Genomic DNA, 12,989 nt, shown 5'->3' with positions numbered 1-12,989 from the left:
AGGCATACTTCCAAAGTTGTGGCAAAATGGCTTAAGGACAACAGGGTCAAGGTATTGGAGTGGCGGCCATCACAAAGCCCTGACATCAATCCCATAGAAAATTTGTGGGCAGAACTGAAAAAGTGTGTGTGAGCAAGGAGGCCTACAAACCTGACTCAGTTACACCAGCTCTGTCAGGAGGAATGGGCAAAATTCACCCAACTTATTGTGGGAAGCTTGTGGAAGGCTACCCAACACGTTTGACCCAAGTTAAATAATTTAAAGGCAATGCTGCCAAATACTAATTGAGTGTATGTAAACTTCTGACCCACTGGGAATGTGATGAAAGAAATAAAAGCTGAAAAAAATAATTCTCTCTACTATTATTCTGACATTTCACATTCTTAGAATAAAGTGGTGATCCTAACTGACCTAAAACAGGGAGTTTTTACTAGGATTAAATGTCAGGAATTGTGAAAAACTGAGTTTAAATATTTTTGGCTAAGGTGTATGTAAACTCCCAACTTCAACTGTATATATGTTTTACAGACACAGTATGTTTTACATTAGTTATCCTGTTATTAGTTGTTATTATTCCCAACCTTCTGCTCCCCTCCCATCTATCTCTTAACACCATCCATATTGGGATTTCTATTTGCCATGTATTTTAATTGTGCTGTTATGTTTCACAGAAGTTCAGAAGTTCTAGTTCTATTCTCATTTCTACAGATTGTAATATAAAAAAATATTTTTTGCTAAAACTATTATTATATTATTGACTATGACTTTTAAAATCACCCAGTACTGCTAGCCGTCAAGACTCATCATTTATTGATCATTTATTTAGCCAATTCCACCGTTAGCTCCAGGTAAATGTTGCAATTCTTCAGCCATTCCTGGACCTGTGACCACAAACAAGCTACATATGGACAGTACCAAAACAAATTCTTGAATTATTCTTTCTCTTTGCAGCAAAATCTACATAGGTTTTTAACCCTCCATATTTATAACATTGTATTGGTTTGCAAGAATTTCGTATAATAATTCAATTTAAATATTCAAAGTTTTGAAATCCGGCGCCATCTTCCCAACTATTTCACAATCTATATGTATCTATATAGCTGTCATTTTTTTGGCCCAATAACTGAAACTGGTAAACCTTTTTATTTATCACAATTTTCTTTAACCAATTAGGGTCTTTAATGCAGGGCCGACAGACAAGTTCCCTACTTTTTCCCATTTCCACTTTGCTCTTCCATTTTTGCAGTAATGCTGCAATTAGTTGATTATAATTTCCATTCTTGAAAATGGGGTGCGACATTCTTTTTCATTTGTTAGAGAACTAGTTTGGATTTAAGTAACTTTTGTTACATGTTGTTGAAGCCTATAGTGAGGGGTCTAATGCTTTAATATTTAATGATTTCTGCCGTCTGAATTCATATTAATGATATAAATAGGCCTGTTTAATTTTGTCTGGCTTGACGTTTATTATCATTTAAATAACGGTTCGTTAGGTGTAGGCACAACCATAAGCAAATAGGTCAACTGGGATGAGACTGAAGAGTTAATCAGGGTCATTTTTCCAAAAATAGACAGGTATTTTCCTTTCCATGGGAGCAAGATCTACTCTATATTTGCTAAATTTCTATTTACATTTATTGCAGTGAGATCATGTATTTCTTTCAGGATATATATACCGAGTATGTCCACATCACCATCAGACCATTTTATTGGTAAACTACATGGTAATGTAAATGTTGTATTTTTAGTGATCCAATATGTAATATTATACATGTTTTCCTCCTCTTGACAGTTTAAAACTTTCTGAGAAGTAGCCATTGGTTACTATTTTACACCTGTTTTACACCTGTGCTTACTATACATGACTATACATAACCCATTTCATAAGAGATCCTCCAAAATGTAGGCATTTATAAACTCCAGTCGTACTGTGAAAAACATGGGCGAGGATTTTTGTTTTTCCTGTAATTTATTCTGAGCCTTTGGTATAGTTTTATTGGTATCTATCTGTGCTGTTAGAAGGTGTATTTCCTTTGTTAATATGGACTCTTTTGACCTAAACATTTGTGTTCTATACAGTAAGGGGATCTGCTGTACCTATGTTGTCGGAAAAATTCAGTTAAATTCCTCTGTCCTAGTTCCTTGTTTTTATCATCCGTTAGGGTTTGATTCAATTTCCAATATCCTCGCCCACGTGGAAGTTCATTAAGCGTAATGTATATGCCAATTATCTGATGGTCCGACCGCGTTCTGTCCCCTATCAACACTTTTTAAACTTTTGGTGCCAACGAGAATGACACAGGAAAGTAGTAAAGACGACTAGCTTGATTGAGCCTCCGCCATGTTTATCACTAGGTCAGGATATTTAACCCTCCATATATTCACTGCTTCCAATATATCCATGACATTTGTGATTTCCTTAAGAGCATGAGGGTGATAGTTTGTAGTGTGAATTCCTTTACGATCCATTTAGGTATTATCATCTCCCACCAGCACAGCTGTTCTTTGTTTGCACCAAACTGAACTTTGTCTCTAGACATTCTCTCATCAGAGTTCGAAGTGTTTTTTACTGATGGGTTGTGGGTAACCAGAAAACGTTCCCAGGTGTCCATTTCCTTGTACAGTATCTTTAATAGAGTGTCACATTTACTGAGCTACAGCCTTACATGTTTACACTTCTCCCATACAAGGCCCGTTTACACACACAGGTTCAATCAGAACACATTCTCTATCCTCTCTTCCCACCTTTTCTTGTCCTTTCTGACCTCCGTAAACACACCTTTTGGGTTTTGTGGTGTGGTGAGAAACCTCCCAGGTTAAACCTTTTTTTATCCTCTGCTAGAGCGAACACAGGAGCCCACCAACACACCCCACACACGTACCTGACAGTACCTCAGGGCCTAAGGTGGGATTTATTTTTGCTTGCTCACTCATATTTTCCCAGCTCGGCCTTCGCCACAGCGCCAGCTTTTTTAAGCCGTGGGGAGACTTAATGAATGCACTGCTAATCATCACCAGTAACCTCAAAAGATGCTTGTACTCCGTCCTCTATTTTTGGCACATTCCTCTCTTCCTAGCTCCCTTAGTGAAAGGGGATCTGTGTAATGCTCACCCTATTGTTGGTTATAGCCGCTATGTATAAGGGGCATAAGGTTACTATAAATCCATACCATGCCTTTTATTGTAGTGCAGTGGAAGAATCATTGAATTCCTAAACTATGACCACACAACACTGTGTGTGTGCATGTGCGTGCGCATCCCAGTCTCCTGAGGGCTCCTCCAGACTGGGGCTAAGTTCCTCATGTGCAGGTCTGCACTGTGTCACCAGCAATTTTACAGTAACCCTACACTGCACATAAACACAGTTAGGAGAAAGAGGGAGAGAGGAGGGGGCGAGAGAGAGGAGGGAGGGAAAGAAGGGGGATTTCTGTGTGACTTCAGCGTATAGCTGTGTGTTATACAGGTTTTGCATTGCTTTCTTGCCACATCTCTCAACTCAAACTATTAGTTTGTTGACTCTTTCATTGGAAGTAGTGACCCCTCTTTACACACACACACACATTCCTCCTGTATAATAGGTTTACTCTCCAGAGGTAGCCCCCGACACTAATTCTCCTTTTCAAAGGGCTTCAGCAGGATTCCCTCACAGAACAACATTGTGCCTCTGATGTAATAAAAGGGGTCTGGCTTATGTCACCCCTTTTCCTTGTTCTTCGCTTTCCCTCCTTTCCTCTCTCCTTCTCTCCAGTCTGAAATAAAGGGTTCAGTTGAGCTCAGTGGTTGTTTTTGTGTTTGGACTGGCTCATATTAATATGAATGCAGCACTGCTCCCAGCTCCTTAATGCAACACTAGACCAGATTTATCACTTTGAGACCGACCTGCTCTTTCTCGCTCCCTTTTGCTTGCTCTTTCTCTCTCCTCCCATCTCTCTCTTTCTCTGGCCTTATGTCTGAGCTTAGTTATAATCTGTTCAAGACCAGAAACGTTTACACACACAAAGTCCCTGGCCTGAGAACAGACTCCTACTCAGCAGCACTGTGATTTTTTTTTACACAGTCGGAGGACTTCGAGCTTAGCTACTGGTCTGAGATCAGCCTCTTGTCAGCCGTCTTAGTTTTCATGCAGCACATGGAGACAGATGACGGGCATAGTGCTGCGGTGACAGTATAGAAAGAGTGATAGAGTGTTCTCTTTCTTGCTGCTGAATGACTTGCCATTCCAAGCTTCTCTCTGGTGTTTATTGGCATTATTGCTAATTACATCCACAAGGGGGCAATGGTCTTTACCAATGGGATGGTAACATATTCATTTTCCACTATTTTACAGCAAGATGCAAAAGAAGTCTGTGTGTTGGAATTTGGTCCCGCTCTGTGTAAATTATTTTGTGTGTGTGTGTGTTACAGGTCCTGGTGAGTGAGGACTCAGATGGAGAGGGAGTGGTGGCCCACTTCCCAGCCCATGACAAACCCATATCCTGCATGGAATTCAACCCCAGTGGTAAGGAGATGGCTCACCGCAACACACACACACACACACACACACACACACACACACACACACACACACACACACACACACACACACACACACACACACACACACACACACACACAGTGAGTTGAGGGATGAGGAGTTCTTTGTTGTTGAGTGTGAACCCAGATGAAGGGGACACAACCTCACTGTCCAGGTCTTAATCTCTTCTGTGGGACTGTGGGACTCCAGGTTGTGTCCCAGTCTTAACCTCTTCTGTGGGGCTCCAGGGTGTGTCTCAGTCTTAACCTCTTCTGTGGGGCTCCAGGGTGTGTCCCAGTCTTAACCTCTTCTGTGGGGCTCCAGGGTGTGGCAGGAAGGGCCTATGAAGTGGGGATGTATGCGTCTGTGTTAGAACGGTAGTCAGTGGGGCCTGTGCCTGAGGGTGCATGCACTCACCTGCAGTCAACACACAATAGAAGTGGCTTGATCAAGCAGGCCCTGCAGTGACAATGGCACTTCATCCCACTGTGGGAGAGTGACAACCATGCATTGATATGTGAAGTCACACACCGGGGCACTCCCTTTGTGTTTCTGTGATCACACTCACTCAGTCAGGCCTTGATGTCGGTCCGACACCCGGTGGACAGCCTTAGGTGTGTGAGGTGTTGAGTTACGTTGCTCTCCTCACAACGGAAAAGAGGTTAGTTAAGAGGCGTTAGTGAGTTTGGTGTGTCAGTAGTCACTGGGATCATGGCCCAAAAATTAATCTAACACACTCACCCGTGTCAATTAATCTATCACACTCACCCGTGTCAATTAATCTATCACACTCACCCGTGTCAATTAATCTATCACACTCACCCGTGTCAATTAATCTATCACACTCACACGTGTCAATTAATCTATCACACTCACCCGTGTCAATTAATCTATCACACTCACCCGTGTCAATTAATCTATCACACTCACCCGTGTCAATTAATCTATCACACTCACCCGTGTCAATTAATCTATCACACTCACCCGTGTCAATTAATCTATCACACTCACCCGTGTCAATTAATCTATCACACTCACCCGTGTCAATTAATCTATCACACTCGCCCGTGTCACAAGGGCTTTCAGACGTTGAAAACACAATGCAGCCTGAAAGGTCCAATACAGTCGATTTTTCTCAATACAAATCATTTTTGGGTAACAATTAAAACCTTACTGTGATTGTTTTCAATTAAAATGTTAGCAAAGGGCAATTTCTAAAGCAAGAATTTTGCTAGGAATGTCTGGGAGACTGAAAATTAGCTGTTATTGGCAGAGAGGTATGGAACTCGGTCTTATTGGTCTATTAACTAATTTACCACATTGTGATGTCACCATACAGACAAACTCCATCCCACCAAAACGGGCTGAAATTTAAAGCAGTCTTTTCAAACAGCTCTTACACTATAAAAGGGTATTATTCCAACCTCATAGTGTGGAAATATACATTGAGTGTACAAAACATTAGGAACACCTGCTCTTTCCATGACATACAGTGCCTTCGGAAAGTATTTAGACCCCTTGACCTTCTCCACATTTTCCTACGTTACAACCTTATTCTAAAATGGATTAAATATTTTTTTTAAATCTTCAGCAATCTACACACACAATACCCCATAATGTCAAAGCAAAAACTGTTTTTTTTAAGTGTTTGCAAATGTATTAAAAACATACCTTATTTATATAACTATTATATATAACTATTCAGACCCTTTTGCTATGAGACTTGACCTCCGGTGCATGCTCCGGTGCATGCTCCGGTGCATGCTTGACCTCCGGTGCATCCTGTTTCCATTGATCATCCTTGAGATGTTTCTACAACTTGGGAGTCCACCTGTGGTAAATTTTAAATTAATTGGACATGATTTGGAAAGGCACACACCTGTCTATATAAGGTTGACAGTGCATGTCAGTGCAAAAACATAGTCATGAGGTCAAAGGAATTGTCCGTAGAGCTCAGAGACAGGATTGTGTCAAGGCACAGATCTGGGGAAGGGTACCAAAACATTTCTAAAGCATTGAAGGTCCCCAAGAACACAATGGAAGAAGTTTGGAACCACCCAGACTCTTACTAGAGCTGGCCGCCTGGCTAAACTGAGCAATCAGGGGAGAAGGGCTTTAGTCAGGGAGGTGACCAATAACCCGATGTTCACTCTGACAGAGCTCCAGAGTTCCTCTGTGGAGATGGGATAAACTTCCAGAAGGACAACCATCTCTGCAGGACTCCACCAATCAGGCCTTTATGGTTGAGTGACCAGACGGAAGCCACTCCTCAGAAAAAGGCACATGACAGCCCGCTTGGAGTTTGCCAAAAGGCACCTAAAGACTCTCAGACCATGAGAAACAAGATTCTCTGGTCTGATGAAATGAAGATTGAACTGGCTTGAATGCCAAATACTAAGTGAATACAGGTGAAAGCTAAGATCCCTTATTGATATCACTTGTTAAATCCACTTCAATCTGTGTAGATGAAGGGGAGGAGACAGCCTAAAGTAATGAAAGTAATAATGACCTATCTGGTATTAGTGCATAAGGCTAAACTTTAGGGTTTAACTATACATGCACCAATTGCCAGATAATGCTTTTGGAAACGGCAAAGAAAGTTAACATCAATCTACAGAGGCAAAAAGGCCATTGTCGAAGTTTAATTCAATAAGACAAAAGCTGATTGAGGAGAGTTGAAAATGAAGAGATGTTATGGCTATGTTTGGTGGCAGGTAGTCTAGTGGTTATAGTGTTGGACTAGTAACCGAAAGGTTGCAAGATCGAATCCCCGAGCTGACAAGCTAAAATATATATATAAATCTGTCTTTCTTCCCCTGAACAAGGCAGTTCTCCTGTTCCTAGGCCATCATTGAGAATAATAATTAGTTCTTAACTGATTTGCCTAGTTAAATAAAGTGGAAACTTAAGCCCAAGTCAGTTCTTCCCCAGAGTCAGATGAACTCGTGGATACCATTTTTACGTCTCTTCATGCAGTTTGAAGGAAGTTGCTAAAAGGACTTAACGCAATTGCTAACTGGAATTCTTTTAACTGCTTGTATGCTAGCAGATACCATAGACTTCCATTCATTGTGCTAATGCTAGTTGGCATTGGCTCACAAAACTACCTCTAACTTCTTTAATACTAGATGCAGAGACTTACAAGTGCTATCCATGAGTTCATGTGTCTTTGGCTTCATTGCCAAAATCCCGTAGTATCCCTTTAAGGAGAGAGTGTGTGTGTGGTTCAGTTTTACCCAGAGTGCTGTGGATGCTTCCTGGCCTCACTCTACACCAAATGATTTTGCACTGGCGTCTTCCCCTTTTTATGGATTGTTCCCCCTCGGAAATAAAGGCACCACACAGTGCAGTGTGTGTGTGAAGGAGCAGCTAATAAAGTAGCTGCTGAGTGATGGTGCCTACTGTGACCTCCAGTCTTTGGTAGGAATCCTTCACATGCTTCTGACCAGACTAGAATGCACCTCCCAGAAAAAATAGTCACATTTATAACACACACATTTTTTTTGTAACAAACATTCACCGCCTTTATACATGAACTAAATGTATACCTTTATACATTAACTAAATGTATACCTTTGTACACATACACATCCTCAATCATTTGCTTACAAACACATAGACTAACCCATGGACCCATTGACAATGTGTGTGACAATAAATCCCCAACACACACCCTTGTACAGATGATGTTTTACGTCTTCACATGCACTCGAGTCACAGATACGCTCACACAAACGCACGATCACTCTGACACGGCACACACAGTAATCACCTTCAGGTACATAGCGTGCTCTCCAAGCAGGTAAATGCCACATTTAATCTAGAAGGACTGTTACTTGGAGGTTTAGCAGAGCTGTTGTTTGGCAATTACAGAACAACTCCTCCCCCTCTTCAAGTCTTCTTTCCCTGGCCTGCATGACCGGTCCAATCTGTAGGGGGCGCCCTTGGTTTACCTTGACGACCTAGAGTTCACTCAGTCGACCTTTACCCTATATGTGTGTGCGTGCCTGCGTGTTTGTGTGTGTGGAGCCGAATTTACCAGGAGCAGGGTGCTGCCGCGCTGGCCAACCGCACAGCGTCCAGCCGGCAACCGTGACCACCTTTCATTGTACTGTCAAGTGTAACACACTGAGTATACACAATGGCTGTGTCCCAAATGTTCACTTCAAGCATCCCCCCCTTCTGTTAACTTTACTGCCAAATCACCACATGGGTGCGTTGCCACCTCATTTATGCCTGCCCAAGTCTGAAAAGACCTTAAGAGTTTTGAAAAATGACAGTGTCGGGGCACCCCGAAAAGTACCACCAAGAGCCACGTTTCTTTCTCTTTTTTCCCCTTAGCAAGGTAAGGGTGAGTGGGTTAGTGTGTGTGGAGTAGCTGCATAGTCCCCCCCCCACTTCGATGCTGTAATTTAGGAGCCTTTCATCATTAAGCCTCATGATCAAAACAACTGCCACGTTGGTCTCTGAAGCCGCCTGCTTTAGAGTAACAGAGAGCAAGGCGAGTCCCTTGGTCTTGATTGGGTGACTCGCAGTCTGTTTGTCCTGAATTAACTGCACAGAGAGAGAGAGCAAAATGAAGAGAGAAGAAAAGGACGAAAATGTCTCAATCTACCGTAGGGCCTTCAGTACCATGGCTCCTTCTAACAGTGGTCAAGTCAACCCCAAAAACCACCAGAGTCAGTATGAAACAATGCTATGACTCGACAGCTTAGTGACTGGTCCTGGAAAGCCCAACAAGTCCTACCCAAGTAGCATGACGCAACAAACCCCATAGAACTGCTTGTGTATGTTGGAGTGACTACACAGACAGCAGAGTGGTTATGGGGTGACTGGTCTGGCACCCTGTCCTGGCTGTGTGGCGTTCAGAGGTTCTATTCCTAGTGGTGTAATTAGAGGATAGGATGCTGCTCTGTGGAAGGCAGTTGTGAAGCTACACGCTCACACACACACCCTTTACCAGCTGTGAGCTGTTTTATTTACCTTCACTCCTTCACTACAATCTCTCTCCTTCACCTCTTACCCCTCGCACTTCACATCATCTTGACTTGATTATTAGCTGAGATGCCCAAGGTCAGAGACACATTGTTTTAACGGTAGTGCTTGTGAAACAGTTTGTGTGGAGGGTGGTTTGATTAAAGTGTGTAAGGCTGTATGCAGTGTATGATTAGGTGGTTGGACAGGAGAGACACTCGCTCTCTCTCTCTCGCTGTTTGTAATTCCTCTCAATCACGCCACTGATAAGAATCTTGGAATCTGTTTCTCCATGGAAGATTAGTTCAGCGCTGCTCGCTCATTTACAGGAACTCAACCTCACAACCGCTCTTAAAGAGATACACACACAACGACACACACTGAACCTAAAAAACAATGTTACTATTCTACAAACATTCACTTGCCTAACTAACCTCACACCTCTTAAATATCTACAAAGTCTTGGTAAACGAGGCTAGAACTCATCTCCAGCCCCACTACCATAGCCCGCTAAAGCCCAGCCCATGTTTAGTAACACAGCATCATAATGAATAGCCTTGCGAATTGATGATAGAAACATGGAAAGTGCCAAGCAGATGTGTCATGATGAAGAAGGGTCACTGTGGTGTCATAACTCCTTGATGTGTGAGAGAGTCAGGCCTTCACCCCAACTCCCAGCTAACCCACACCACACATGCTGAACACGAGGGAGACATCCTGAAGATACAGCCTCCACACCCCCAGCTCACTCATTTAGCCTGCAACGAGCTGTCTTCACACACAGCAAGCAATTACCACTCCCCTCGTGGTTGTATCTTCGTGTTATGTGAAGTGGTGTTTTCACTTTATTTTCACACTCATTTAGCAAGATGTGCAGCTGTGTGTGAGTGCGTGTGCATGCGTGTGTGTACATGTGACATTTGTGTGTGTGTGTGCCATCCAAATCCGTGTTTGTGCTTTTTAGCACCATGTCCTAGAGTTCTCAGAATCCCTTGTTTTACCCAGTAGCAGGGCTGTCCGTCCACCATGGACCAATCACAGAGGATTAAACCCCCATGGAGTCTGCCACTCGTTGGGCCCTTTCCTGCCCCCCCCCCCCCCCACCCCCCACACACACACACACCTGCCCATGCCACGCCCTGGGAATCATGGCTTTAGTAAAGCGCCGCTGTCCTCCTTGGGTAAAGCTGATGATCTATAGATTTTTCCCCAGCGAGCTCTGTCATAATCTATCTCTTCTCTTCCTTTCTCTCTCTCATCACTCTCCCTTTCTCTGTTTTTTCCTCTACTTATATATCCCTCACTCAGTTTTTAGCTGTTCAAATTTCCCAGGGTAATGATTTTGTCTATTCTAGAGATCTATTGTGGAGTTCCCACTGTGTCTGTCCAACTGCAGCCAGCCTGCTAGCAAGGTATTGTGCTTTCAGCTTTTGGCTCATAAAAAAAATGATATAGCTGCACACTCCTTCCTGGGTCAGTTTTGGTTTGAAGAGGTCCTCTACAGTACTGTAATGAAAGGCTACTGAAATTGGATACATAGCTGTAACGATGAATTGTGCTCTGCTCTTGCGTACAGAGTACATGTAGTATGTCTGTACGGTGTGTGCAGTGGTCAGTGTCTAGTGTGTGTGTTTACAGTGTAGTCTTAAGTGCCTGATGAATTTGCAGAGCTACCAGACCTATGCTAGGTCTCCCTTTAGTGCAGTCATCTCCGTGGCCAGTTGGACGTCGGCCTCGCTGACGCTCTCCTACTGTTTGTCCAAGACACTGTAAAGCCACCACTGCCTGCCTGCCTGCGGGCCGTTTTTATGGTGTTTCCATACTTGGTGGTAAAAAGCAGTGGCACTGTCTTAGGAAGTCAAGGCCTCAGACCTGGGCTGTAAAACCAAAAGGAGATCAGAGGAAAGAGGGAGAGCGAGAGAAAGGGGGAGTGATAGAAGGAGAGAAATAGAGATATGAGGAGGAATAGAGAGACAGAGCGGGGGAGAGGAAAAGAGCGAGGGCTGGCCCGAGACTGATCGACTGTTAGCAAGGTCTCAGTGGAAACTTAAGCCCAAATCAGACCACGCCTCCACTCCAAATCCCCAAACCCCCCACCCCACACAATCCAGACACCTCAGGCTCTGCTGTTGAGTCATCCACAACCCACACACACGACAACACGCAACGCTGTCTGTAAGTTTTTATAGTGTTCTGATCTGTTCCTCTGATTTGATTTGGGGCTTTAAAAGTCCACTTTGTAGACATACTGCATTTGGTACTGTGTTCACAAGATCCATTAAACACACACACATTGTTCAAAGAGCCTCTCCTTGTACCTCTCCTCCAATCCCCCTTCCGTCAACGGCAGGCAGCACAGAGCAGCGTGAAATCTTATCTGCGGCGAATGTTTGAGGGGATTCATTAGTTAACAGAAACACTAAAAGACAACTTTTAAATGGAGGTTAGAGATTACAGCCCACTCTCTGTTTTCAGAGAAACTGATTAAAGCTTTTCATCTGTCCTCTCTCTCCTTCCCTCCCTCCACAGTCCCCCTTTCTTTATCTGCAGATTGTGCTCTGAGTCTGACCAATTTGTTTGGGGGCTTTTAAACATGACAACAAAAGGCTGCTGTTATAGCCTGGCATCTAAGCTGCTGGGAGAATGTGTTTTATCTGTCTGCCTATTATGACGGAAAACTCAGACAGAGGCAGCAATACAATAACAAACCTGTGTCCCGAATGACACCCTATTCCCGAGATAGTGCACTACTTTTGACCAGGGACCATAGGGTTATTAATGCACCATGAAGTGAGGTTTAGTCACGATGGATTTAGGAATGTTTCGTGTTTGTGGTAGATAGAATGCGCTAACTTCTCTTCATTTGGAGAAGGGAAGTACAAAGATGTAAATGTTCCATACCCTGACCATGGTTTTAGAATGTCTGAATTTACTGTACATTCAGCGCATTGACTAACAGAAGAGGCTAACTTCTCTTCCTTTGTGGAGGAAAGTGTGATACATACATTAACAAACACACACACACACACACACACACACAGTTTGGAGAACAAGTATTTGATACACTGCCGATTTTGCAGGTTTTCCTACTTACAAAGCATGTAGCGGTCTGTAATTTTTATCATAGGTACACTTCAACTGTGAGAGACGGAATCTAAAACAAAAATCCAGAAAATCACATGGTATGATTTTGAATTCATTCATTTGCATTTTATTGCATGACATAAGTATTTGATCACCTACCAACCAGTAAGAATTACGTCTCTCACAGACCTGTTAGTTTTTCTTTAAGAATCCCGCCTGTTCTCCACTCATTACCTGTATTAACTGCACCTGTTTGAACTCGTTACCTGTATAAAAGACACCTGTCCACACACTCAATCAAACAGACTCCAACCTCTCCACAATGGTCAAGACTAGAGAGCTGTGTAAGGACATCAGGGCTAAAATTGTAGACCTGCACAAGGCTGGGATGGGCTACAGGACAATAGGCAAGCAGCTT

The 12,989-nt window shown here is 43.1% G+C and overlaps 1 protein-coding gene across 7 annotated transcripts in view; it reads left to right on the top strand.

Annotated features, from left to right (window-relative positions):
• LOC110507115 (breast carcinoma-amplified sequence 3) overlaps nt 1-12,989 on the top strand; it is a 353,145-nt gene that overhangs the window by 56,350 nt on the left and 283,806 nt on the right. For all 7 annotated transcript variants that reach the window (XM_036965503.1, XM_036965506.1, XM_036965504.1 and 4 more), the window contains exon 13: nt 4,405-4,498. In XM_036965503.1, coding sequence (XP_036821398.1) covers nt 4,405-4,498 — 94 coding nt within the window. The remainder of the gene's footprint in view (nt 1-4,404; nt 4,499-12,989) is intronic.

The sequence above is a fragment of the Oncorhynchus mykiss genome, chromosome 27 (assembly GCF_013265735.2).
Source record: "Oncorhynchus mykiss isolate Arlee chromosome 27, USDA_OmykA_1.1, whole genome shotgun sequence".
In the NCBI taxonomy this organism is placed as follows: Eukaryota; Metazoa; Chordata; class Actinopteri; order Salmoniformes; family Salmonidae; genus Oncorhynchus; species Oncorhynchus mykiss.
The sequence above is the reverse complement of the archived record's forward strand: the minus strand, read 5'-3'. Positions and strand labels throughout refer to the sequence as shown.